Here is a 24,504-nt window from a genome sequence, read left to right as displayed (position 1 = left end):
TTGTTTACTTACTTGCTTCCTTAAATAACTCATGATTATAACTTACTCCTCCCTTGCTGAAATTTCTTTCTCAACTGATAACTGGGATATTCTCAATGCTTATAACTCACCTGAATTTATTATTATGCTTTTATTTGAACTTTCATGTAACATGGTCTATTTACTAGCCCGTTGAATCACTTGGAATACTAAGGGTAGTCGGGTCTCTTGTCTCATAATACATGCCAAAGCTACGTCCCAGACATAGTCTTACATGGGATGTTTTCTGTACTGCCAATGTCATACCCCAAATATGGTCTTACATGGGAATTCTCATATTGGTGCCCATGCCATGTCCCAGGCATGGTCTTACGGGGGACCTCTCATCTCGGTGCCAATGCCATGTCCCAGATATGGTCTTACATGGGACCTCTCATAATCTCAATGATTCCAATTCCATGTCCCGGATATGGTCTTACATGGGATCTCATTCCCTTAATGTCATGACATTTGTATCCGATACATTTCCAATGTTTTAACGGGGCTTTTATCACTGATTCTCTATCGTCTCATACTTAAGTCAACATTAGATATTTTCATGAAATAAATACATAATTTCTAACAAATAACAACATTAATAATAATTATCAAAATATTGTATTTATTTACCGTAAACTTACCTCAATACAAAATATGGCCAAATCTATCAACTTAGGGTGGGTTTGGATGGGCGATTGGGTGCGGTACGGCGCGTTTAGCTTACTTTTTGTCTCACGCTAAAGTATTACTACAGTATTTAATCTCCCCGCCACCGCTGTTTTTACACTAACCGCAGGTAAACGCACTGCCCATCCAAACTCACACTTAGTCTTCAACCTTTTTCTTTCCTCGGTCTAACTCCGCATTTCGTTCTTCTTGATCTATAATAGCAAATTTATCTTATTTAATACTCATATTCATCAAAACAATCCTTGACTCGAACTTTGGAAAAATTATGATTTTGCCCCTAAACTTTTGCATAATTGCACTTTTGCCCCAAAGCTCAGAAATGAAACTTCATCCCTTATTCTTATGTTTTATGACATGCTGAAAAGTTTTCCCTTCTATGGCAACATCAAATTTCCACTCTAACACTTACTTACGAACATTAGGTATTTTTACTGATTATGTCGTTTTACTCGTTTTCACTTAAACTCGCTTAGCAAAAGTTGTTTAACATAATTTCAAGCTTCATATTCTACCATAAAACATAAAAATAAACACATTTCACCTATGGGTATTTTTTCCAAAAATGAACCCTAGGTTAAATTATTGGTAGAATAAGCTAAATCAAGTTATCGAGCTTCAAAAATGTAAAGAACATTAAAAACGAGGCTTAGAATCACTTACTATGGAGCTTGAAAGCTTGAAAACCATAACTATGGCTTCCCCCTTGCTAATTTCGGCCAAATGAAGAAGATGACCATAATTTGTCATCTTTTTCCCTTTTAATTCATTTTAATTACCAAATTACCAAAATGCCACTGACTTAAAATTTTCCTATTTCACTTATCTCATGTCCATTTTTGTCCATAACCTAACCAATGGTTTAATTACCATATAAACCTCCAATTTAAAATTTCATAACAATTGGACACCTCTAACATGTAGAACTCAACTTTTGCCCTTTTTAGAATTTAGTCCTTTTGACTAAATTGAGTGCCCAACCGTCGAAATTTTTGAACGAAATTTTCACAAAATCATTCCGTGAAATTGTAGGCCATAAAAATATAGTAAAAATAAATTTTTTCTCATCGGATTTTTGGACCCGAAACCACTATTCTGACTAGGCCCAAAATCGGGATGTTACATTTCTCCCCCCTTTTAGGGATTTTCGTCCCCAAAAATCTTACCTGTGAAGAGATTTGGGTACTATTTTCGCATAGGCTCTTCAGGGTCCTATGTAGCCTCATCAACCCCATGCCTATTCCATAACACTTTCACAAGTGCAATACTCTTGTTCCTTAGTTGCTTAATCTCTCTATCTAGAATTCTTACCTGTTCTTCAACATAAGTCATGTCTGGCTGAATCTCAACCTCTGTCGGTGAGATCACATGTGATGGATCAGAACGGTAATGACGTAACATAGACACATGGAATACATTATGAATCTTCTCTAACTCAGTTGGCAAAGCTAACTGATATGCTAAGGGCCCAATTCTTTCAGTAACATCGAACGGTCCAATGAAACATGGACTTAGTTTGCCTTTCTTGCCAAATCTGAAAATTTTCCTCCACGGGGATACTTTCAAAAACACTTTGTCACCAACTTGATACTCGATCTCTTTTCTTTTTAAATCTACATAAGACTTTTATCTGTCTGAAGCTGCTTTTAAACAATCTCTGATAAGTTTTACTTTCTCTTCCGTTTCTTTGACTAAATCAACCCCGTAAATCTTATTTTCCTTAAGCTTTGTCCAATACAAAGGCGTACGACACTTACGTCCATACAAAGCTTCAGAAGGAGCCATCTTCAAACTCGACTGGTAACTATTATCATAGGCTAACTTTACCAACGGCAAATATTTCCCCCAACTGCCTTGAAATTCTAAAACACAACATCTAAGCATATCTTCAAGTAGCTGAATAACTCTCTCTGACTGACCATCGGTCTGAGGATGGAAAGCTGTACTGAAGTTCAACTTTGTACCCAAAGCTTCCTGCAATTTCCTCCAAAATCGCAAAGTAAATCTCAGATCTCTGTCTGAGATAATCGATAACGGTACCCCATGTAGTCTGACTATCTCTGAAACATACAATTCAGCCAACTTGTCAAGTGAATAATCCATACGAATCGGAATAAAATGAGTTGACTTCGCTAACTTATCAATCACAACCCATACTGCATCTTTCTTTTTCAGTGTCAACGGCAACCCTGCTACAAAATCCATGGTAACTCGGTCCCATTTTCACTCAGGAACTAACGCAGGCTGCAATAAACCTGAAGGTACCTGATGTTCGGCCTTTACCTGTTGACAAATCAAGCATCTAGAAACAAATTTTGAAATATCTCTTTTCATTCCTGCCCACCAGTATATTTTCTTTAAATCGTTATACATCTTTGTACTACCTGGATGAATAGACAAAGAACTGCTATGTGCTTCCTGTAAGATCTTTCGAATAAACTCATCATTCTTTGGTACACATAATTTGTCTCTGAGCATCAAACAACCATCAGAACCAATCTGAAAATCAGACTCTATTCCCGACTCGCATTGAGCTATTTTAGCTTGCAACTCACTGTCATTTTTTTGAGCTTCATAAATTTCTTTGAGAAACATCGGTTTAGCCATCAACTCAGCTAAAATGGAACCATCATCAGATAAAGCCAAACTGGTATTCAAAGCTCTCAATGCAAATAAAGATTTTCTACTCAAGGCATCAGCAACAACATTTGCCTTACCCGGGTGGTAATCGATCACTAACTCATAATCTTTAATCAACTCTAGCCATTTTCTTTGCCTCAAGTTCAAATCTTTCTGAGTCATCAAGTACTTCAAGCTTTTATGGTCAGTAAATATTCGGCACGTTTCACCGTACAAGTAATGTCTCCAGATCTTCAACGCAAATACAATGGCAGCCAGCTCTAAGTCGTGCGTCGGATAGTTTTTCTCATGTGGCTTTAACTGTCTGGAAGCATATGCGATGACTTTATCTTCTTGCATAAGTACACAACCCAATCCATTCAAGGATGCATCACTGTAAATCGCAAATTCTTTACCCGGTTCTGGTTGTACTAAAACAGGAGCTTCAGTCAACAATGCCTTTAACTTGTCAAAACTCTGCTGACACTTTTCAGTCCATTCAATCTTGACATATTTCTGCAACAACCTTGTCAACGGGGTAGCTATCATGGAAAATCCCTTTACAAATCATCTGTAATAACTTGCTAATCCAAGAAAGCTTCTAACCTCTGATACATTTCTAGGAGGCTTCCAATTAACAATTGCTGAAATTTTACTTGGATCAACTTTAATACCATCACCTGAGACAATGTGTCCAAGGAATCCAACTTCTCGAAGCCAGAACTCACTTTTCCTAAACTTGGCATAAAGCTTATTATCTCTCAAAATCTGTAAAATGGTTCTCAAATGCTCGGCATGTTCAATCTCATCACGAGAATAAATTAGAATATCATCAATGAACACAACTACAAATTTATCCAAGTAAGTTTTAAAAAATCGGTTCATTAAATCCATGAAAATAGCAGGAGCATTAGTCAAGCCAAATGGCATCACAAGAAACTCATAGTGACCATACCTAGTTCGGAAAGCAGTCTTCGGAACATCTGACTCTTTAACTCTCAACTGATAATAACCGGATCTCAAATCTATCTTGGAAAACACAGTAGCTCCCTTCAATTGGTCAAATAGATCATCAATTCTACGCAGTGGATATTTGTTCTTTATAGTTACTTTGTTAAGCTGCCGATAATCTATGCATAATCTCATCGAACCGTCTTTTCTTTTCACAAAAAGCAATAGTGCACCCCACGGAGAACAACTAGGCCTTGCAAAACCTTTATTTGTTAATTCCTGCAACTAAGCTTTCAATTCTTTCAATTTCAATGGGGCCATTCTATAAGGAGCAATAGAAATAGGAGTTGTACCTGGAATCAAATCAATACCAAATTCAACTTCTCTAATAGGAGGCAAACCTGGCAATTCTTCTGGAAACACATCTAAATACTCACGTACCATTGGTACTGATTCAATTTTCAACTCCAGATCTCTAGTGTTCAATACAAAAGCAAGATAAGCTTCACACCCTTTTCTCAAACATTTCTGAGCAGACATAATAGAAATCATAGCGAGAGAACCATCTGACTCATCTGAATGAACCCAGATAATATCACAATTTTCACATTTCAACTCAATGTATTTCTTTCCATAATTCACTATCATATCATGGGCAATCAACCAATCCATACCAAGAATCACATCAAACTCATCAAATGGCAATAGATGAGATCGGCCAGAAAATAGTGACCTTTAATCATCAAAGGGCAACTCTTACATACTTTATCTACTAACACATACTGGCCTAATGGATTTGATACTTTAATTACAAATTCAGTAGATTCTATAGGCATGTTCATATTAGGCATCAATCTCATACAAACATAGGAATGGGTCGAACCCGGATCAATCAAAGCAATAGCATTAGTATCATAGAGAGAAAATGTACCCGTAATCACATCAGGGGAGGATGCCTCTTCATGAGCACGGATAGCGTATGTCCTTGCGAGTGCTCTAACATCTGGTCTAGCAGCTGAGTCTCTGGGCGTACCTCTTTTACTTGCTCCAACTCCTAGATTCCTCTGTGGTCTGCCTCTAGTAGGAGCATTTCCCGATCTCGCACTCGGCATTACTTCTTTTTTAACTGTTTCGGGACAATCCCAAATATAGTGATCTGGTGCACTACATCTAAAGCAAGCATTTTCATTTGCTCTACACTCTCCAGGATGATGTCTACCGCATTGGGCACATACTGGCCTAGGTGGTCGAGTACTACCTATACTTGTGACTGTAGTAGTCTGAGCTCTTGGACCCTCAAATCTTCTACCTCTGTTTCGGCTAGAATACCTGGTTGAAAAATTTGATACACTAGAGAACTCTATAGGCCTCTTAGATGTAGACTGAAATGATCTGCTCATTTGCCTTTTCTTCGTGTCTTGCACTTCAATTTCAACTTTGCCCTTCTCTTTTTCTTTTAACAAATCTTCTGCCTTACAGGCTCTTTCAACTAGAACAACAAACTCTTTGATTTCTAAAACACCCACTGACACTCGAATATCATCATTGAGCCATCTTCAAACCTCTTGCACATATTGGCTTCGGTGGATACAAATCCCGAACATATTTACTAAGTCTAACAAATTCACGTTCATACTCGGTCACAGTCATCTTACCTTGTTTTAACTCAAGAAACTCTTTTCTTTTTTTATGTATAAACCTCTAACTGATATACTTTTTACAGAACTCCTCCTGGAAGAAATCCCAAGTAATTCTCTCACTCGGTACCATTGACACAAGAGTCTTCCACCAATGATAGGCTGAATCTCTGAGAAGTGAGACAACACACTTCATGCATTCTTTAGGTGTACAGGATAATTCATTAAAAACTCTGATAGTATTCTCGAGCCAAAATTCATCTTTCCCTGCATCATCATCTTTAATAGCCCGAAACTCTTCAACCCCTTGTTTTCTGATCTTATCAACTGGTGGTCTTTCTCTTATAACTATACCTGCGACTGGGAAGCTACATGGGGAACCTGAGAATCATGAAGGGGGTGGAGGTCTAACAGCTGGATTCGTATGAACGAACTCGGCAAACCAATCATTCATAGCTTGAAAGAAGGCTTCTCGAGCCCCTCCTCCCTGACTAACTGATACGGGCCTTTCACTACTATCGAGTGGCACCGTCCCTTCTGCAGGAGCGGGCGCATTACTCTCTACATCATCTACACCAGCTCGTTCGGGATCTATAACTATAAAAGAAAACATTTTAAAATTGTCAAGAGTCGTCACACTATGAAAATATAAGTATGGCATGTATAGCTAGACTCTTATTCACACTGACTGTTTCGAGAAACCACTAAAAATGCTCTGATACCAAAAAATGTCACACCCCTCACCAAGACCATTTTTGGAGTTGAGTATGGGGCGTTACTTGACTTAACTTATTAGTTCGGGGTATAAAAATTTTCTTTTAAAATTTATTTCACTGTTTACCATAATGTTTTGCCCCTGCGTAGCAGTCACTAATTTAACTATAACTCGAGTTAAAAAACTCAAAATTTAGATCCGTAATTTTTCCTGAAACTAGACTCACATATTATCTTACCATAAAATTTTAAAAAATTTTGGCTTAGCCAATTAGTACATTTTATTCATTAAAGTCTCCCCTATTTTACTGCTTGACGGTTCTGACCTTTATTCACTAAAAATCAATTTTCTCATCGTATGATTTTCATATGGTGTTATCACTTGTTTCTATAGAAAATAGACTCACTAAGGAATCTATACATATAAATTATAACACATAATTATTTTTTAAAAATTTTTAATGATTTTCTAAATTAAAAATACTCCAAAAATCATTCTGAACCTGTCTAACCAAAATTCAAATATCTCAGAATATAAAATTCTTTTACCCACACCGTTATTTTTCTATGAAAATAGACTCGATAAGTTTTAATTCTATATATCATTAACTCTCTAATTAATTTTATACTATCCTTCGTTATTTTTCAAAGTCACATCACTGCTGCTGTCACAAAACTGTTTCATTGCAAATTTATACTCTTTCATATTTTCTAGGTATAAACTATCACCTAGGCATTCATAACACCACACGTGTTCTTAATTAGCCATTTCAATAGCTAACCATTAGCCATATCATATAAACACACTCAAAATGACTAAGTCTATATACATGCCATAGCTTTATACGTTTCGAAATCACATAATACTAAGATGTTTGTAGATAGTGTGAGACAAACTCTGACGTCTTTGTGATCCTCGAACTGACTTGGGGATACTATAAAAATAAGGAAAATAAAGAAAGTAATCATTAAGCTTAGTAAGTTTACAAGTAAATAAATAACAACATTTATCATAAACAATCATACTCATAAATTTCATCAAATATTAGAATCATTACTCGCTTCTTTACTTACACACTTACTTGTTTACTTACTTGCTTCCTTAAATAACTCATGATTATAACTTCTCCCTTGCTGAAATTTCTTTCTCAACTGGTAACTGGGATATTCTCAATCCTTATAACTCACCTGAATTTATTATTATGCTTTTATTTGAACTTTCATGTGACATGGTCTATTTACTAGCTCGTTGAATCACTTGGAATACTAAGGGTACTCGGGTCTCTTGTCTCATAATACATGCCAAAGCTATGTCCCAGACATAGTCTTACATGAGATGTTTTCTATACTGCCAATGCCATATCCCAGATATGGTCTTACGTGGGAGTTCTCATATCAGTGCCCATGCCATGTCCTAGACATGGTCTTACGGGGGACCTCTCATTTCGGTGCCAACACCATGTCCTAGACATGGTCTTACATGGGACCTCTCATAATCTCAATGATGCCAATGCCATGTCCCAGACATGGTCTTACATGGGATCTCATTCCCTTAATGTCATGACATTTGTATCCGATACATTCTTAATGTTTCAACGGGGCTTTTATCACTGATTCTCTATCATCTCATACTTAAGTCAACATTAGATATTTTCATGAAATAAATACATAATTGCTGAAAAATAAAAGCATTAATAATAATTATCAAAGTATTGCATTTATTTACCGTAAACTTACCTCGGTACAAAATATGACCAAATCTATCAACTTAGTCTTCATCCTTTTTCTTTCCTCGGTCTAACTCCAGATTTTCTTCTTCTTGATCTATAATAGCAAATTTATCTTATTTAATACTCAAATTCATCAAAATAATCCTTGACTCGAACTTTGGAAAAATTACGATTTTTCCCCTAAACTTTTGCATAATTACAATTTTACCCCAAAGCTCAGGAATTAAAATTCATCCCTTATTCTTATGTTTTATGACATGCTGAACATTTTTCCCTTTTATGGCAACATCAAATTCCCACTCTAATACTTACTTATGAACATTAGGTATTTTTACTGATTTTGTCGTTTTACTCGTTTTCACTTAAAATCGCTTAGCAAAAGTTGTTTAACATAATTCCAAGCTTCATATTCTACCATAAAACATCAAAATAAACACATTTCACCTATGGGTATTTTTCCAAATATGAACCCTAGGTTAAATTATTGCTAGAATAAAATAAATCAAGTTACCAGGGATTCAAAAACGTAAATAACATTAAAAACGGGGCTTGCAATCACTTACTATGGAGCTTGGAAGCTTGAAAACCCTAAATATGGCTTCCCCCTTGCTAATTTCGGCCAAATGATGAAGATGACCCCAATTTGCCAACTTTTTCCCTTTTAATTCATTTTAATTACCAAATTACCAAAATGCCCCTAACTTAAAATTTTCCTATTTCACTTATCTCATGTCCATTTTTTTCCATAACCTAACCAATGGTTTAATTACCATATAAAGACCTCCAATTTAAAATTTCATAACAATTGGACACCTCTAACATGTAGAACTCAACTTTTGCCCTTTTTACAATTTAGTCCTTTTGACTAAATTGAGTGCCCAAATGTCAAAATTTTTGAACGAAATTTTCAAAAAATAATTCCGTGAAATTTTAGGATATAGAAATATAGTAAAAATAAATTTTTCCTCATCGAATTTGTGGTCCTGAAACCACTATTTTGATTAGGCCCAAAATCGGGATGTTACAAAACGTGTGGGTAGATTTATGATTGGGACTAATTCTAAGTGAGACCTCTACAAAGGGAGCGTATAGTTTTGATCTACATTAAGGTGTGGGATCTTTAACTAATGTCATGTGATGAGTATTTATTTGTATTATATTAGTATGTTATTAACTGTTTATGTGTGGGTACGCTAAGTACTCATAAAGAGGGTTGAAAACCCTATCAAGGAGAACCCAAGTAAGTGACCCTATTCGCTATTCATGAAAAGTATATTGTGTGATGTGTTGATATTATGTGATTGTGATGTTTGTGAAAATTGCATATATGTGATATTGATATATGTGTAGATCTCATTCTCATGACATATAATGTATGTCTTGTGTGTTATCGTTATGATTCCGTTATGCGATTATGAAAATATGAATATGACCTTGTGATATGTGAACCTATGTGTAAAGCATGTTTACAACATGTTAATGAGAATTGGTTAAAATGAGAAAATGGTCATATCATATGCATGGGGTGGGATTTGTTAAAGAAAGAAGATATGTGGCAGTTTATCTACAATTATGAGATCGTTTATTGGAAATTATGTCGTGGCTTGTCCACGAGTGGTGTGTTATTGGATGAACGAGTTCTGGGAAACTCGATATTAGTGTGTAGCAGAAATGAATAGGAAATTTTTATAAGTTGTGCCTTATTTTTAAATATGCATCGATATGATCATGCATAAGTATCTGTGTTATAATCTATGAATTTAATGATGTTTGATACATTGCAATTGATATATAATTTGATATATATGTGAATTCATTTATCTTGATCTCACATTAAGTCATTTAAAGCTCACCCACATTACTTGTTTGTTTCAAATAATCCTCGTGGTTAGGACTCGGATTCGATCACCAGATAGGCTCTCGGAAATATGATTTTTATGTTTATGGACTTATACTTTATTTTGGGACTTTCATGGACTTTATAATTTTTGCTTCGAATTTTTTTTTTGGACTTTGGATTATTTTGGTTTTGGATTTTTCTGCAATATTTAGGTTTTAAAATTATCATTTAAAATATTGTGACATTGACAATTTACGATGGATTTTTCATAACTAAGTCAAACAAGGCCAAACAAAGGTGTTTTCAAAATTCAATACTTTGTTTTCAAAACTCAACACTATCTGCTCACAAAATTGATATTTTACAAGACATATATTAACTCTATGTTTCAAAAATGACAAACGAGTTTTAAATATGCAAATTATCCGCTGCGATGTTTTAATTGAAGTACAACATTTTCTGAAAAGTATCAAAACTACAATTTTCTAAAGATAAACAATTTCAAACAAAATTTGGTTTTCTCAAATAAGTTACATTTTTAGCAACACCAACCTTTAAGAGAAAATAGTTAAATGATTTCCTGTGCCATCAATATGGCCAATGTGATCTTCGAGATTTGATAATAACGTCTAGGCCGAGTTTAAGGGTTACAAAAAGTGGCAGAATACAAAATCAATCAAGTACCTATAGTTATAGAATATGTTGATGTTTTCCCTTAAGAATTTTTAGGACTACCACCGATTAGAGAAGTTGAATTTGTAATTGAACTTGTGCTGGAAATAGCTCCAATTTCAATAGCTCCGTATAGAATGGATCCTACCCAGTTGAAAGAGTTGAAAGCACAGTTGCAAGAATTATTAGATCACGGATTTATTTGGCTGAGCGTGTCACCCCTGTTTTGTTTGTGAAAAGCAAATATATGTTACCTCGTATTGATGATTTGTTCGATCAGTTAAAGGGAACTACGGTATTTTCAAATATTGATTTGCGATCCAAAATATTACCAGTTTTGAGTTAAGACTGCATTCAGAACTCGATACGGTCATTACAAATTTTTAGTGATGTCATTTGGTTTGACTAACACACCTGCATCATCCATGGATTTGATGAATTGGGTGTTTCAACCATATTTGGATCGTTTTTTTGTGGTGTTTATAGACGACATTTTATTTACTCGTTGAATGAGTTAGATCATGTTGAGCATTTGAACTTAGTATTGCAAGTTTTGCGCGAAAAACAATTATATGCAAAATTTAGTAAATGTAAATTTTGGTTGCGAGAAGTTGGATTTCTAGGTTACGAAATTTCTGCTGATGGAATCCGTGTTGATCCGAATAAAACATCTTTGATTGTTGATTGGAAAATTCCAAAGAATGTTTCTGAAGTTTGTAGCTTCTTGGGCTTAGCGGGATATTATCGACGTTTTGTTAAAAACATCTCCATTTTAGCATATCCGATGACTAAGATATTGCAAAAAGATGTTAGTTTTGTCTGGACCGATAAATGTCAAATTTTTTTTTGAGAATATAAGCTAAATAAGCTTCACACCCTTTTCTGATCAATTTATGAGCTAAAATTGTCGAAATCACGTTTGTCGCACAATGGGTCCCACTCGCCTTAATACAAATAAATTCACCACTATGACATTTCAAACTAACTTGTTTTCTTCGACAACTCACCATCGCATCATGTTCAAACAACTAGTCCATTACCAAAATAAATCAAATTTATCAAATGGTAATAACATCAAATTAGCAGGAAAGTCATAACCCCAAACTTTCCGCGAACATGATTTGCAAATCTGATTAACTAAAACACACTGACCAAGTTGATTTGTTGCCTTAACATTGTACTCAGTTGACACAACAAGTAATTTCTTTTTGTCTACTAATGCAGTGTATATATAATAGTGTGTTGAGCTAGGGTCAATCAATGATATACATCAATATAAAAAAAAGAGAAAGTACTAGCAATAATATTCAGAGTAGAAGCTTCTTCTCGAGCTCTAATTGTGTACACTCTAGCAGGTGCTCTAGCTTTAAATCGTTCAGTTGTATCACCAGCCTTTCCTCGACAAGTAGTAGCATTCCTACCATTTCTCGGCCTTCTGCCTCTTTGTGATGTAGCTTCAGGCTTGCTAGATTGATTTCACAAATCACCTTGACGCTTTGGACAGTCATTGAGAAAATGACCAAGATATCTACATTGAAAACAAGTTTCTAACTTAGATCGACATTCACCGGAATACTTTTTTTCGCATTCCTCACAAATAGTCTTCTCAACATTTCTCACACTACCAACACTAGCAAGTGGTGAATTAATAGATTTCAAGTTACTCTGTCTTGTTCTATCTCTACTAGTAAACTCTGAAGGAGCAGTTGATCGATTTGCATAATTTTTTAGCTTCTTTCACGGAAAAGTCTGAGCTAATTTAGATGACCCTCGTTTGTTGAAATCTCCAGATCTCAAATCAGACTGTTGTTTACTCTTACAGATTTCTTTAATTTTCTTAGCTCGTTCTGAGAGTTCTACAAATTCACTTAATTTCAATGTTGCAGCCGACATCTGAATTTCATTGTTCAAGCCATCTTCAAATCTATTGCACATATCTTCTTCATTTGATACGATATTATGAGCATACTTTCTTAACTGCATAAACTCCTATTCATACTTAGCTACAGATCAATTACCCATTTTCAACTCAAGAAACTCTTTCTTTTCCTTGTTAATGTACAACCAACTAACATATTTCTTCCTGAATTTTATCTAAAAAAAGTCCTAGTTAATATGATCACTGGATGTCATTGTAGTTAAAATATCCCACCATGAATATGCCTCATCTTTCAACAACAAAACTGCACATCTAAAACAATCTTCTGGAGTACACATCAATTTTGAGAAAACTCTTTTCGTATTTACTAACCAAAACTAGGCTTTTGAATGATCATCATCAACTTTACCTCTAAATTCTTCCACTCCACATTTCTGAATTTTATCTACCGAAAGGCGAGGGACTATTGTAGACATAGGGTTTTGAGGACATGGAGGTACCAAAGGAGGCATTGTAGGGGGTGGAGGTTGCAAAGTCATAGGGTTCGCTCGTTTAAACTTACTGAACCATTGATTCTTATATCGAAAATACACTTTTCATTTCATCACCAAATGATTGTAGAACTGATGCACTATGACTTGTTTCCGGGTTGGAAGCTTGAACATTACTCTCAACTTCATTAACTATGGCCCGGTTTGATTCGGTCAACATCTTTTATCTATAAGAAAATACAATGTTAGAAAGGATCAAAAGCGTCACACTATCGCAGGGTATATGTGGCATGTATATTCTAGACCCATTACACGCTACATTAGTCCTAGAATCAATTAAACCGTAGCTCTAATACCACTAAATGTAACACCCCTAACTCGTCTCCATTACCGAATTAGGGTTACAAAATGTTACTAAGCAAAACATTAAAATTTCTTCTATAAAAATTAATACGACCTTAATGTAACTCCATAAACATTGACTAAACCATAAAACACAACTTCACATATCGGATTTGTTGTTTCGAAACTATAGTTTCTGACACCACTAAAAAACAGGATATTACACTACCAGTGACTAGGTTGAGACCACAATGATCGCGTAACATGGACGACCAGCAAGCTTCATGGCCAGTAGCAAGTTATCAAAGAGTGTTCCCAAGTCTTAGCTTTTTTTTTCATTTCTTTTTTGGGGCCGGGGGTGGAGGTTGGGTTTATATTTATAGTTTCAATATTGAGAGAGGGATTGAACATTAGTTTTTGAAGTGTCTACACAGGACTTAAACCACTTGCTTATTGGATCCTATGTGTAGTAAAATTTGTAGGAATAGAAGAGCATGGTCGGTAATGATACACCCGCAAATCAAAGGTGTTGGCCGGTCGCCAATTATCAAAATGCATTCCTTTTATGATTTCGACTTTTCTTGTTAATCATATTTGTCATAATGAATCTTAATAACAGTCATCAAATTCGTAATCACGATAAACACAACCGAACCGTAAATGTGCTTAAGAGTAATCGCAGCTTTTACTAATCATTTCCAAAAAGTATGGATAAACATAATTGAATACTGCTACTGCAGCTTCTCAAATGCATCTGTTTCATGATTTTAGACTAAAAAAGCATCCAAACTTATTTTGTTTTTCACATGGGTCATCGAAATTGTCTTCTTCGTGGATACCTCCGACTCTTCAAGGTTTTGTCACCTTTCGGTGTTGGCTTTAAATATTCAAATCCACATCTTCATACACAACTAAATGCACTTTGCAAAACAAATATAAATTCATCTAGCTAGATCCATTCACATCCATTCTGCAAAACGCATTTCTGCAAATTCAAGTCAATAATTCTCTCAACTCTTGAGATCCATTCATCTGAAGTTTGAAGAAATGCATAACATTGCCAGTGTGTTCAAAAGGGAGGCTGAGAAGGTGCTCCAAAGATAAATGAGCAGAAGCTAAAGTCGAATCCTTGAGAATGTTGTGTCTTTAGAATGAATGATGACTGAGTCACTGATATTTTGGTAGACAGGCCAGATCATAATTTTCATACAACTAAACAGTGCTCGTTGCAGTTTAGTTGCTAGTTCGAAACAACATTGGCCACGGTCCAGAAGTTTAAAACATCCTTGATATAAGTATGCCACAGTTTAGCAACTAAACTACATTCAGACCATTTCACAACTCCTTTAACAGCGTAAACATTATTTTTTATGGAAATGCTACCCACTACAAAAGACATACATTCCATAACAGAACCATGATATATGTAAAAACAAAACAAAACAAATGCGCAGGTAGTATGAAATACTGCACCATTTAACTATCAAATACCACAGGCAAATGCACAATTATATAGCAGATAAGTAACATTTACCAGACTGTCAGCTTGGTAGAAAAACATAATACAGAAACGCAGAAGGTTTGTTTCTTGAACAGCTTTGAGACAGACTTCAGAACAGTATATCCTTACAGAAGCCTCAATAACAAGCATTACAGCTTTTACCGAATCACATCAGTAAAAACAAGAAAAATGTCTCAAAGATATCGGTTCTTTTCTTTTTAAAGTCAGACCAAAAAGGCACCGGAAAGGTAACAGCTCCTCAAACAGGCATTAAAAGTCCCCTTGAATGTTTTTCTACCTCAACCTACAAATTGAAATATAACAAGTGTGAGGATGAAGTTCAATATACAGACACCCACCAAGACTATCAAAACAGAGAATGATTTTTAACTTTAATATATTAAATAAATATTTTTTGACTGTTTAAATAAATTGTTAGATATGTGAAAGCTTCTGCGTGTGTGGGCGTCTGACAGAAAGAATTATAATCCTAGTTTGCCACAGGTTCAATTTATGTGTAGAGCTACATAGAAGCAGTGAAGACTAGTCTACAATGGGAAATGACACTCATCAGAAATCGTCAATTGGAGAGGCAGAGCTACAAGCACGGGATTTCTTCAAGAAATCCCATATTAGATTATATCAAGCTTTGTGACTGCAATTTCCCCAATCTAAATTAAATTTAAATAAGCTATGAAGAAAAAAAGACAAATGTAACACCTCAAATGCATTCTTCAGATGATCAAGTTCCTTATCCAGGTCATTGATAGCCTGATTATATGCTTGCATTGGAGAAGACTGACTGGTCGTGTGGATCTAAGAAATTGCATCAAATTGGTTAAACCCAACTGGAACCGGATAAATCCAAAGATTAATAGCATTTAGTCCTATCCAACAAAGAAAAGACTAACCCTAACAAGGATTTTGTACTGCAGAGGGTGAGGAAGCTTGTAGCCAGCAAACAAAACATTCTCATCTCTGTGCAATTGCCTGATTGTTTATCAACGTTAACAATAAGGGGGAAAGAAAAAATAATTAGGAGGTTAATCCAGCAAAATAAGCAAAAAAAGAGAGGAAACTTGAAAGGAAGAAGATAGTATGCTGCGTACATTCGAAGGATGTTGCCAATAGTGTGGTCTTCTCTCTCGATGGTGAAGGTCGCCGCATTTATGATCTTGGTGTCTCTCTCGTAAGAAACCCTAAAATTTCAACCAACGAATATGTAACAGATATGAGAGGAATTAGGGAAAGAGATGAAGGGATTAAACAGCCTACTTTTTAGTCCCCTCAGGGACGACGAATCTCTCGTAGCGGTCGGGGGCGTTCATGGCTTTACCGTCTTCTCCTCTGCAACCTCGGCGCCGGCTTTATCAAATATAAATATTACCAACATCCATCATAATTTATCTATGCCTATAATAGTAGGGATAATGAGAATTCATCCTTCTACTTTAACAAACCTTTCAATGTGGTATCTCTATTTTTAATTTATCCAATTTGATACCTGAATTTTTATCTTGTCTATCATTATGGTACCTTGGTTTAACAGTATTAACTTCTAAAACAAGATGACTTGTGATCAACAAAAATAGTTCCACGCAACGTTATAGGTAGAGTGAAGAACTTAAATGGTGAAAAAAGAGGGACTTGGAATTAAATAACTCTTAATTTTTTTAACCAGAAAAACTTATAAAATAATTTTTTATTGTAAATTGGCATGCATTTATTACTAAAAAGTTGTTAGACAACAAAAATAATCGTGACCCTCGATCATCTAAATAAACAAGAATTAAACAACCTTTCTTTCCCCTCACAACCCACACCAAATGCCATATACCGCTTTTGATACCCAAAACCGGCATTGAATCGCTCCAATCTAAAGCAATCTAACCCTGCTAGCTATAATCGAATCTTTTAGTCTCCTCTGTCACCATATTGATGGACCTCAATTGACTTGAAGAGTGGACTGTCCCTCCTCCTCCACTAGTCCCTAAATCATTGTCAAGCCATCCTCCACCCACTAAACATCACATTTCTAGTGAAACCCCTCTTTGGCCAACAAGTGAGAAACCCGATTACCCCTCGCTCCCCATATGTGGTTACTAATTTTGATCAATCAATGCATGTCACTCGGAGCTTCATTATAACCACCAAAGAATCCCCCTCAACCTCCACTGCCTAAAATCCCAACTTCTGTGTAAATCTAAGAGCCTAGGTACCAACCAATGCCTCTACTACCAACACATTCGATACATATCTATTCCATAGGCAAGCTACTCCCATTATTAGACTAGTGTTATTGCTAATGAAAATTGACGTACTCGCTGCCTCCAACTCTTTGTAAAAACTTGCATCAAAATGCTCTGAGGGAGACCACCACACCACCATCTCCTCTGTCGCTTATTCAATTCATTCCCCAATCAACAGTTCTAACTCACGGACAGACCCCAAAATGAAGGTAACAATTTCAGTCTCAGATTGCTGTTTTCCTTCATGTAGTAGTTTATTTCTCGAAAGCCAAATTGCTCAGATTGCAATTATGACTATTAATTTTTGCTGGTTACTACTCCCAGAAAATAACCGTTGAACCTAATTAGCCATAGAGTCCTCTATTTGATTCACCCTCCAATTAATTCCAAGTTCCTACCAAACCTATAGAACAAGTGGACAATCACAGCTTGCATGTATATTGGTTTCAGAGTCCTCACCATATCTGGGGCAAATTGCATTCGTCTATATTCTTCTTTGATACATATTGGAATTCGTAGGCACAAAATTATTTATAAATTTCTATACTATAATTTTCATTTTTCTGGTCATTCGATCTGCCATAATTGTTTATATATACTCTTAGTTTCTTGATGGATTGAACTATAATTATCCTTCTCAGTATCGGGAAATCCCTTAAGCAAGATCTTGTACCCACTTTGTACTGTGTACTCACTAGAGCTTTCCGAACACCATATCAATCCGTTCGTAACTCCTGGTAGCACCAGTTGTATACTGAGGATTCTCCTTTCCTTCTGGTAATCAAACATTGATAACACCATATCTTCCTTCCATGTCCGACTCTGTTCATCAATTAAATCTGCCACCTTTACTATTCTATTAACCCGGGGTGAACTCACTTTGTAGGGTCTATCGTTTGGCAGCCAAGGTATATTCTACACTAAAATTTAACTTCCATCGCGGACCAATCAACTACATCCTTTCATCAGAAGTCCCTTCACCACCCATATACTCCTCCATACTATTGAAGGTTGACTCCTTAACTCATCTTCTAAGAAATCGTTATTCTCATAGTATTTTGCTTTTAGTACTTGTGCCACCAACGAATACAGTTTACACACTAATTGCTATCCTTGCTTGGCCAAAAGCGATATGTTAAATTTTTCTAGATTGTGCAATCCCATGCCCCTCACCTCCTTTAATTCATAGAGGTCCCCCTAAGAACACCAATGAATACTACGCTGCGATTGAGATTTCTACCACCAATATCTGCACATAATCAATTCAAATTCATTGCAAAACGAGCTCGATAATTAAAAACATGACATTATATATGTAGGAATAGCCTGCAAATTGACTTAATAAAAATCGTTTTCCCACCTAGTGATAAACATCGGTTACACCAACCAATAATCCTTTCTCTAATCTGATATTTTGTACTTTGAAAGACCATCTTCTTGTTTAGTCCTACTACAATTAGTATCTCCAAATATTTCTTTAGATCCACCAAGCTTTGTAGTCGTAATGTCCCTACCATCATCTTATGAGTTTCCTCATCAACGTTCGAGCTAAAGCAAATAAGGGATTTATTAAAATTCACCATTTGCCCCGAATGTTCCTCATACTCTTTTAAAATATTATTCATATTCTCCGCCCCGACTGATGTTGCCTCTCAAAAAATCAAGCTATCATCAAAATAAATAAATAAATGGGACACCATCGACCCTGATCAAGATGCCTTGACCCCTTTCACCAAACCGTCTCAACGCGTAAATCGCAGTAATAACGATAAACCCTCACTACAAAAAAGAAAAAAGAAGGAAATGACTCATTCTACTGCAAAACCTATCTTCAAATAATCTCCTCTACCAAGTGTCATTAAACATGATCATAAGTCTTGCTCATGTCAAGCTTCAGTACAAATTAGCCCCCTCGACCACCTCTCTTCTTGAAAGAGTGCAGCAGCTCAAAAGCCACCACAACATTATCTGCTATAAACCTTCCTGGCATAAAAGCACTCCGTGCCTCATTTATACAATGGGGCATAATCAGTTGCAGTCTATTTACAATGGTTTTAGAAATAATTTTAAATAGAACATTACATAAGCTAATTAGCCGAAAATAAGTCATATTACAAAGGCTAACCTACTTTGGTATAAGTACAATGTTGGTGTCAGTTATATTAGACATAGGCAACCCATCATTCAGTATGTCTCAGCAGAATTTACTAACCTCATCATCAACAATATGCCAATATTTTTTATAAACAAGATGACATGTGATCCACAAAATAGTTCTACATGATGCTATAGGTAGAGTGAAGAACTTAAATGGGGAAAAAACGGGACTTGGAATTAAATAACTCTTAATTTTTTAACCCGAAAAACTTATAAACTACTTTTTTACTGTAAATTGACATGCATTTATTACTAAAAATTTGTTAGAGAACAAAAACAATCGTGACCCTTAATCATTTAAATAAACAAGAACTAAAAAACCTTTCTTTCCCCTCACAACCCACACTAAATGCCATATACCACTTCTGATACCCAAAACTGGCATTGAATCGCTCCAATCTGAAGCAATCTGACCCTGCTAGCTATAACTGAATCTTTTAGCCTCCTTTGTCACTGTATTGATAGACCTCAATTAACTTGAAAAGTGGACTGTCCCTCATTCTCCTCCAGTCCCTAAATCACCATCAAGCCATCCTCCACCCACTAAACTTCACATTTCTGGCGAAACCTCTCTTTGGCCAACAAGTGAGCAACCTGATTGCCCCCTCTCATGATATTCTGAATTTACATCTCTCAAAATCTAGCACAATCTGTTTCGCTCCTCACATGTGGTTACTAATTTTAATCAATTAATGCATGTCACTTGATGTAAACTCTAATTTATTTAGGTTTTTTCTAGTAGCTTTTAGCACCTTTTTACTTAAAAATAATACTAATCCTGAGTATTTGTTAATTAATTTAGTGAATTTTGTCTTAATCCTCAGAATGGACATGAATTTATAAAATATGAAAATTTGTGCTTATTACATGAATTTTATGCATAAATAAAATTATTTCATGTTATTTATTAATGTGTTATATTTAATTGTGCAATGGGACCATGAAGTTAATTTAATAAAGAGCTTATTATAAAGTTTCATGAACATGAGCTATTTATTTTCTATGTTGGACAACAAAACCATGCTAAACGGGTCAACAAGGTGTTATTTTGACCTAGTTAAAATGATGCTACATGGTGGACAAGTCTGATTATTTAATGGGTCACAGAACAGTCCAAAAGGGGGAGTTAAGCCCAAATTTGGCACAAGCATGTTGGCTACCCAAAAATCTGTTTTGGGATATTTACTAGAGGTCCCCACATTTGGAGATTCATTGGAAATCAACACACAAAGATAGTCCTTGAAACCATCTAACCCATGCTTAAATTTAACATGATTCTATACTCAAATAAATAAACCATCATCCACCTTCTTCAACAAAATGTGCTCGACCAAGCAATAGAGAAAATAGAGGGATTCCAATCTCTATTTTTAGTAAACTCTACCATCCACTTCAAGTATAAATATCCCCACTCATTCTCCATTTCAATCATCCCTTATCCCTACATCCCTCATTCTCCACATATCTCATTTCATAACATTATTCCATTCTCTTATTTCCTCTCTTCATTACCACGATAGCATCTCATATTTTATTTCTTAGCCAAAAACCTTGATAAGATTATCTCTTGGTCGACCACCTTGATGAGCCATTAGAAAAGGAGCAACGCAAGGACTGGAGGAAAACATCTTCAATCAGAGTTTACGAGACTACTGATTCGATAAAGTTTATTCTTCCTTTACTTTGTTATTTTTATTTTAACCATGTTTACAATGTACTTTTTTATCTTGTCATCAACAATGGTAGCTGAATTTTGTTTAGCTAGGATGATTGCATTTATTTAATGAAGTTTGTTTAAATCATGTCTATAGTGTTTGTGCCTCAATCGATCATGTTTTCAATGAAACTCAAGTATGTATTTCATTCATACGTGATTGGATGCATTAGAATTAGTTGAGAGATCCAAACCAGACGATGGCTAGTGGACACAATAATTGAAATGTGCATGCTTAATTTAGATCCTAACCTCACTAAATTAAGTAAAGGTTCATAATAACTTTAACGAGCTCTATTATCTTGCATAGTTTTTTTGGTTTATGTGATTAAATTGTTTCAAACCTAAACCATCCATGTTACTTTACATGAATCCTAAGAAACCATTAGTTTAGTATGATCACTAAAATGCATATTTTACTAAGAAAAAGATTTTGAAAGGACTTAATTTGGTTTCCAAACTCATGAAAGATCGAGTTGCTATGGAATAATTTTCGAACACTGTGAAGCATGATAAAAATAAGCTAAGTTGAATGACGTAATTATCCTAGCCTATTCATGTTATTGATTGTTGAAGTTTGTGTTTTTGCTAAATTCATTCATACATTTCATTTCATACTTCGCATTTAGTTTAAATTGCATTAGGGATTAATCTTGCATCTAGATAATGTAATTTAGTTAATCACCCATCACTCAAGATATTGTATTTTTATTATCAAATTATTAACTTTAATTTTGCAATATATTGATTAACATACACAACCCCTGTGGAGACGATAACTCTTTTACTTACTTATTACTTGATAACGACTGTGTACATTTGCACAAACCAAGCATTACAAATTTTTGGCATTGTTTTCGGGGACTGTTGCCTTAATCATTTTTGTGAAATTATTCTTTTCAATTTGGTTGTTATTTCATTTTTATCTAACTTCTAACCTTACAAATTATTCTTTATTCTTTATTTTTTGTGATTTATTTTTAGGTGTTTATGAGCATAGATCGAATTATCGATTTATTACCTATAGACCCTGAGATCAAGCAAACATTTAAACAAAGAAGACGTGAAAGGTAAGCTCAAAGACAAGCCGAGATGGTCCTTGGAAATCAAAATGATGGACAAGGAAATGGAGCCAATCATGTGCACAATCTAATCCTTATTATTGATGATAGAGATCGTGCCATAAGACAGTATGCTGTGCCACTCTTCAATGAATTAAATTCGAGAATTAGGAGATTGGAGATTGAGGCATCGTAATTTGAATTGAAACTAGTAATGTTTCAAATTCTCCAAACGGTGGGTCTGTTTAGTGGATTGCCCATGAAAGATCCTCAACTTCACATTCGATAATTCATGGAGGTGAGCGATTCGTTTAAGATAGCCGGTGTGACTGAAGACTCATTAAGTTTGAAGTTGTTTCCATACTCATTGCGAGATCAAACACAAGCATGGCTTAATTTGTTGCCACCAAGTTCAATATCTACATGGCAAGAATTAGTAGAAAGATTTTCAGTTAAGTATTTCCCACCTAGCAAAAATGTTATGTTACGAAATGAAATAACCACTTTTCAACAATTGGATGATAAATCTTTGTACGAGGCATGGGAGAGATTCAAAGAATTACTTCATAAGTACCCTCATCATGAGATTCCACACTGCATCCAGTTGGAGACATTTTATAATGGTCTTAATGCACACACAAGGTTGATGGTAGATGCTTCTGTGAATGGTGCGATTTTGTCTAAGTCTTATAATGAGGCTTACGAGATCAATGAGAGGATCGCTAGTAACAACTATTAATGGCCAACAAATCGAGCAACTTCAGGAAGACGAGTAGTCAGAGTGCACGAAGTGGATGCACATATATCACTCTCAGCTGAGGTATCTTCAATGTTGAAATAGTTTATTGTTAATGATTTGATATTGTTTTGGCATATATTGTGGGGATGGTCATTCTTTTGAGAACTTTCCATCAAATCCCAAGTCGGTTTATTATGTAAGGAATTAACACTAAAATAGAAGTGGACACAAACCACAGTCCAACTTCTACAATCCTTCATGGCGAAACTATCCAAACTTTTCTTGGAGTAACCAAGAAAATGAACTGAACAACAGTTACATGCAGTATAAACCCAACCAGTCCCAAGGATTCAATCAATAAGGTCCAAAACCACAAGAAGTTGAGTCATCCAACAATTATGAGAACTTGTTAAAGGCGTACATGGCAAAGAATGATGTTTTAATCCAAATCCATGCAGCAACACTAAAAAATTTGGAAAACCAAATAGGCCAGTTAGCTACAGAGCTTCGTAACCAACTGTAAGGAGCCTTATCAAGTGATACAGAAAATCAAAGAAATTTCGGTAAGGAACATTGCAAAGTAGTTGCCTTACAAAGTGGTAAGACTTTGGAACTGAAGGAGGTTGTGAATGAAGATGAACCCATTGAAAATGAGGGAAGTCAACTAACAGTTGAAATTCCTACACCAGCTGAACCAGAACTTACAAAGTCTAATAAGGTAAAACCTAAACTAGTGAATTCTAAAAAAACTAACATCTTCTTTAGATGTAGATTTATCTCCTTAGAGAAGTTGTCTAATCCAACCCAAAGTTCTATCACCTCCATATCCTCAAAAGTTCTAGCTAAATAAGTAGAAACAGGAGGTACAATTCAAGAAATTTTTGGATGTTCTAAAGCAACTTCACATCAACATCCCATTGGTGGAGGCTTTAGAGAAAATGCCCAATTATGTGAAGTTCATGAAAGACTTCCTGTCTAAGAAGAAAAGATTTAGTGAATATGAGACTGTCGCTTTAAATAAGGAGTGTAGTATGTTCTTATAGAACAAGTTTCCTCTGAAATTGAAAGAACCTGGAAGCTTTACTATACCGTGTAATATTGGAGAATCTTACTGTGGTAAAGCTTTCTGTGACTTAGGAGTGAGTATCAAGTTGATGCCCAAGTTTATTTTCAAACTGATAGGAATAGGCGAAGTAAGACCCACTACTATGACACTTCAACTAGCAGGTCGATCTTTAACATACCTCAAAGGAAAGATCGAGAATGTTTTGGTAAGAGTCGATAAATTCATTTTTCCTGCTGATTTCATTGTCTTAGATTTTGAAGTAGATAAGTGACATCATCTTAGGGAAACCTTTCCTAGCCATGGTAAGAACATTGATTGATGTGTAAAAAGGAGAACTCATAACGAGAGTTTACGATGATCGGTAATGTTTAATGTTCTTAAAGCTATAAAATTTCCTAATCTGATGGGGGAATGTTCAGTAATGGAGGAGCTAGAAA

The 24,504-nt window shown here is 35.3% G+C and overlaps 1 protein-coding gene and 1 non-coding gene across 2 annotated transcripts; both read right to left on the bottom strand.

Annotated features, from left to right (window-relative positions):
- Positions 1–15,055: 15,055 nt before the first annotated feature.
- Positions 15,056–16,681, bottom strand: LOC107890391 (DNA-directed RNA polymerases II, IV and V subunit 11). Its single transcript, XM_016814820.2, has 5 exons — positions 16,357–16,681; positions 16,191–16,280; positions 15,993–16,071; positions 15,802–15,897; positions 15,056–15,385 (listed from the first exon to the last, which is right to left on the bottom strand). Exons 1-5 carry the CDS (start codon positions 16,407–16,409, stop codon positions 15,341–15,343), a joined length of 363 nt encoding a protein of 120 aa, XP_016670309.1. The 5' UTR covers positions 16,410–16,681; the 3' UTR covers positions 15,056–15,340.
- Positions 16,682–22,743: 6,062 nt separating this feature from the next.
- Positions 22,744–22,850, bottom strand: LOC121218076 (small nucleolar RNA R71). The gene has a single exon (XR_005914341.1). It is a non-coding gene; the product is annotated as a small nucleolar RNA R71 (small nucleolar RNA).
- Between the last annotated feature and the right edge of the window lie 1,654 nt (positions 22,851–24,504).

This window comes from Gossypium hirsutum, chromosome D05, assembly GCF_007990345.1.
Source record: "Gossypium hirsutum isolate 1008001.06 chromosome D05, Gossypium_hirsutum_v2.1, whole genome shotgun sequence".
In the NCBI taxonomy this organism is placed as follows: domain Eukaryota; kingdom Viridiplantae; phylum Streptophyta; class Magnoliopsida; order Malvales; family Malvaceae; genus Gossypium; species Gossypium hirsutum.
This window is presented reverse-complemented; position numbering and strand designations above follow the sequence as displayed.

Excerpts from the sequence above, each read along its gene's own strand:
- LOC107890391 (XM_016814820.2), bottom strand. The coding sequence starts at position 16,409 with ATGAACGCCCCCGACCGCTACGAGAGATTCGTCGTCCCTGAGGGGACT. Across the intron at positions 16,072-16,190 it reads ATTGGCAACATCCTTCGAAT|GCAATTGCACAGAGATGAGA; the intron begins GTACGCAGCATA and ends ATAAACAATCAG. Across the intron at positions 15,386-15,801 it reads ATCTGAAGAATGCATTTGAG|GTTGAGGTAGAAAAACATTC; the intron begins GTGTTACATTTG and ends TTCAATTTGTAG.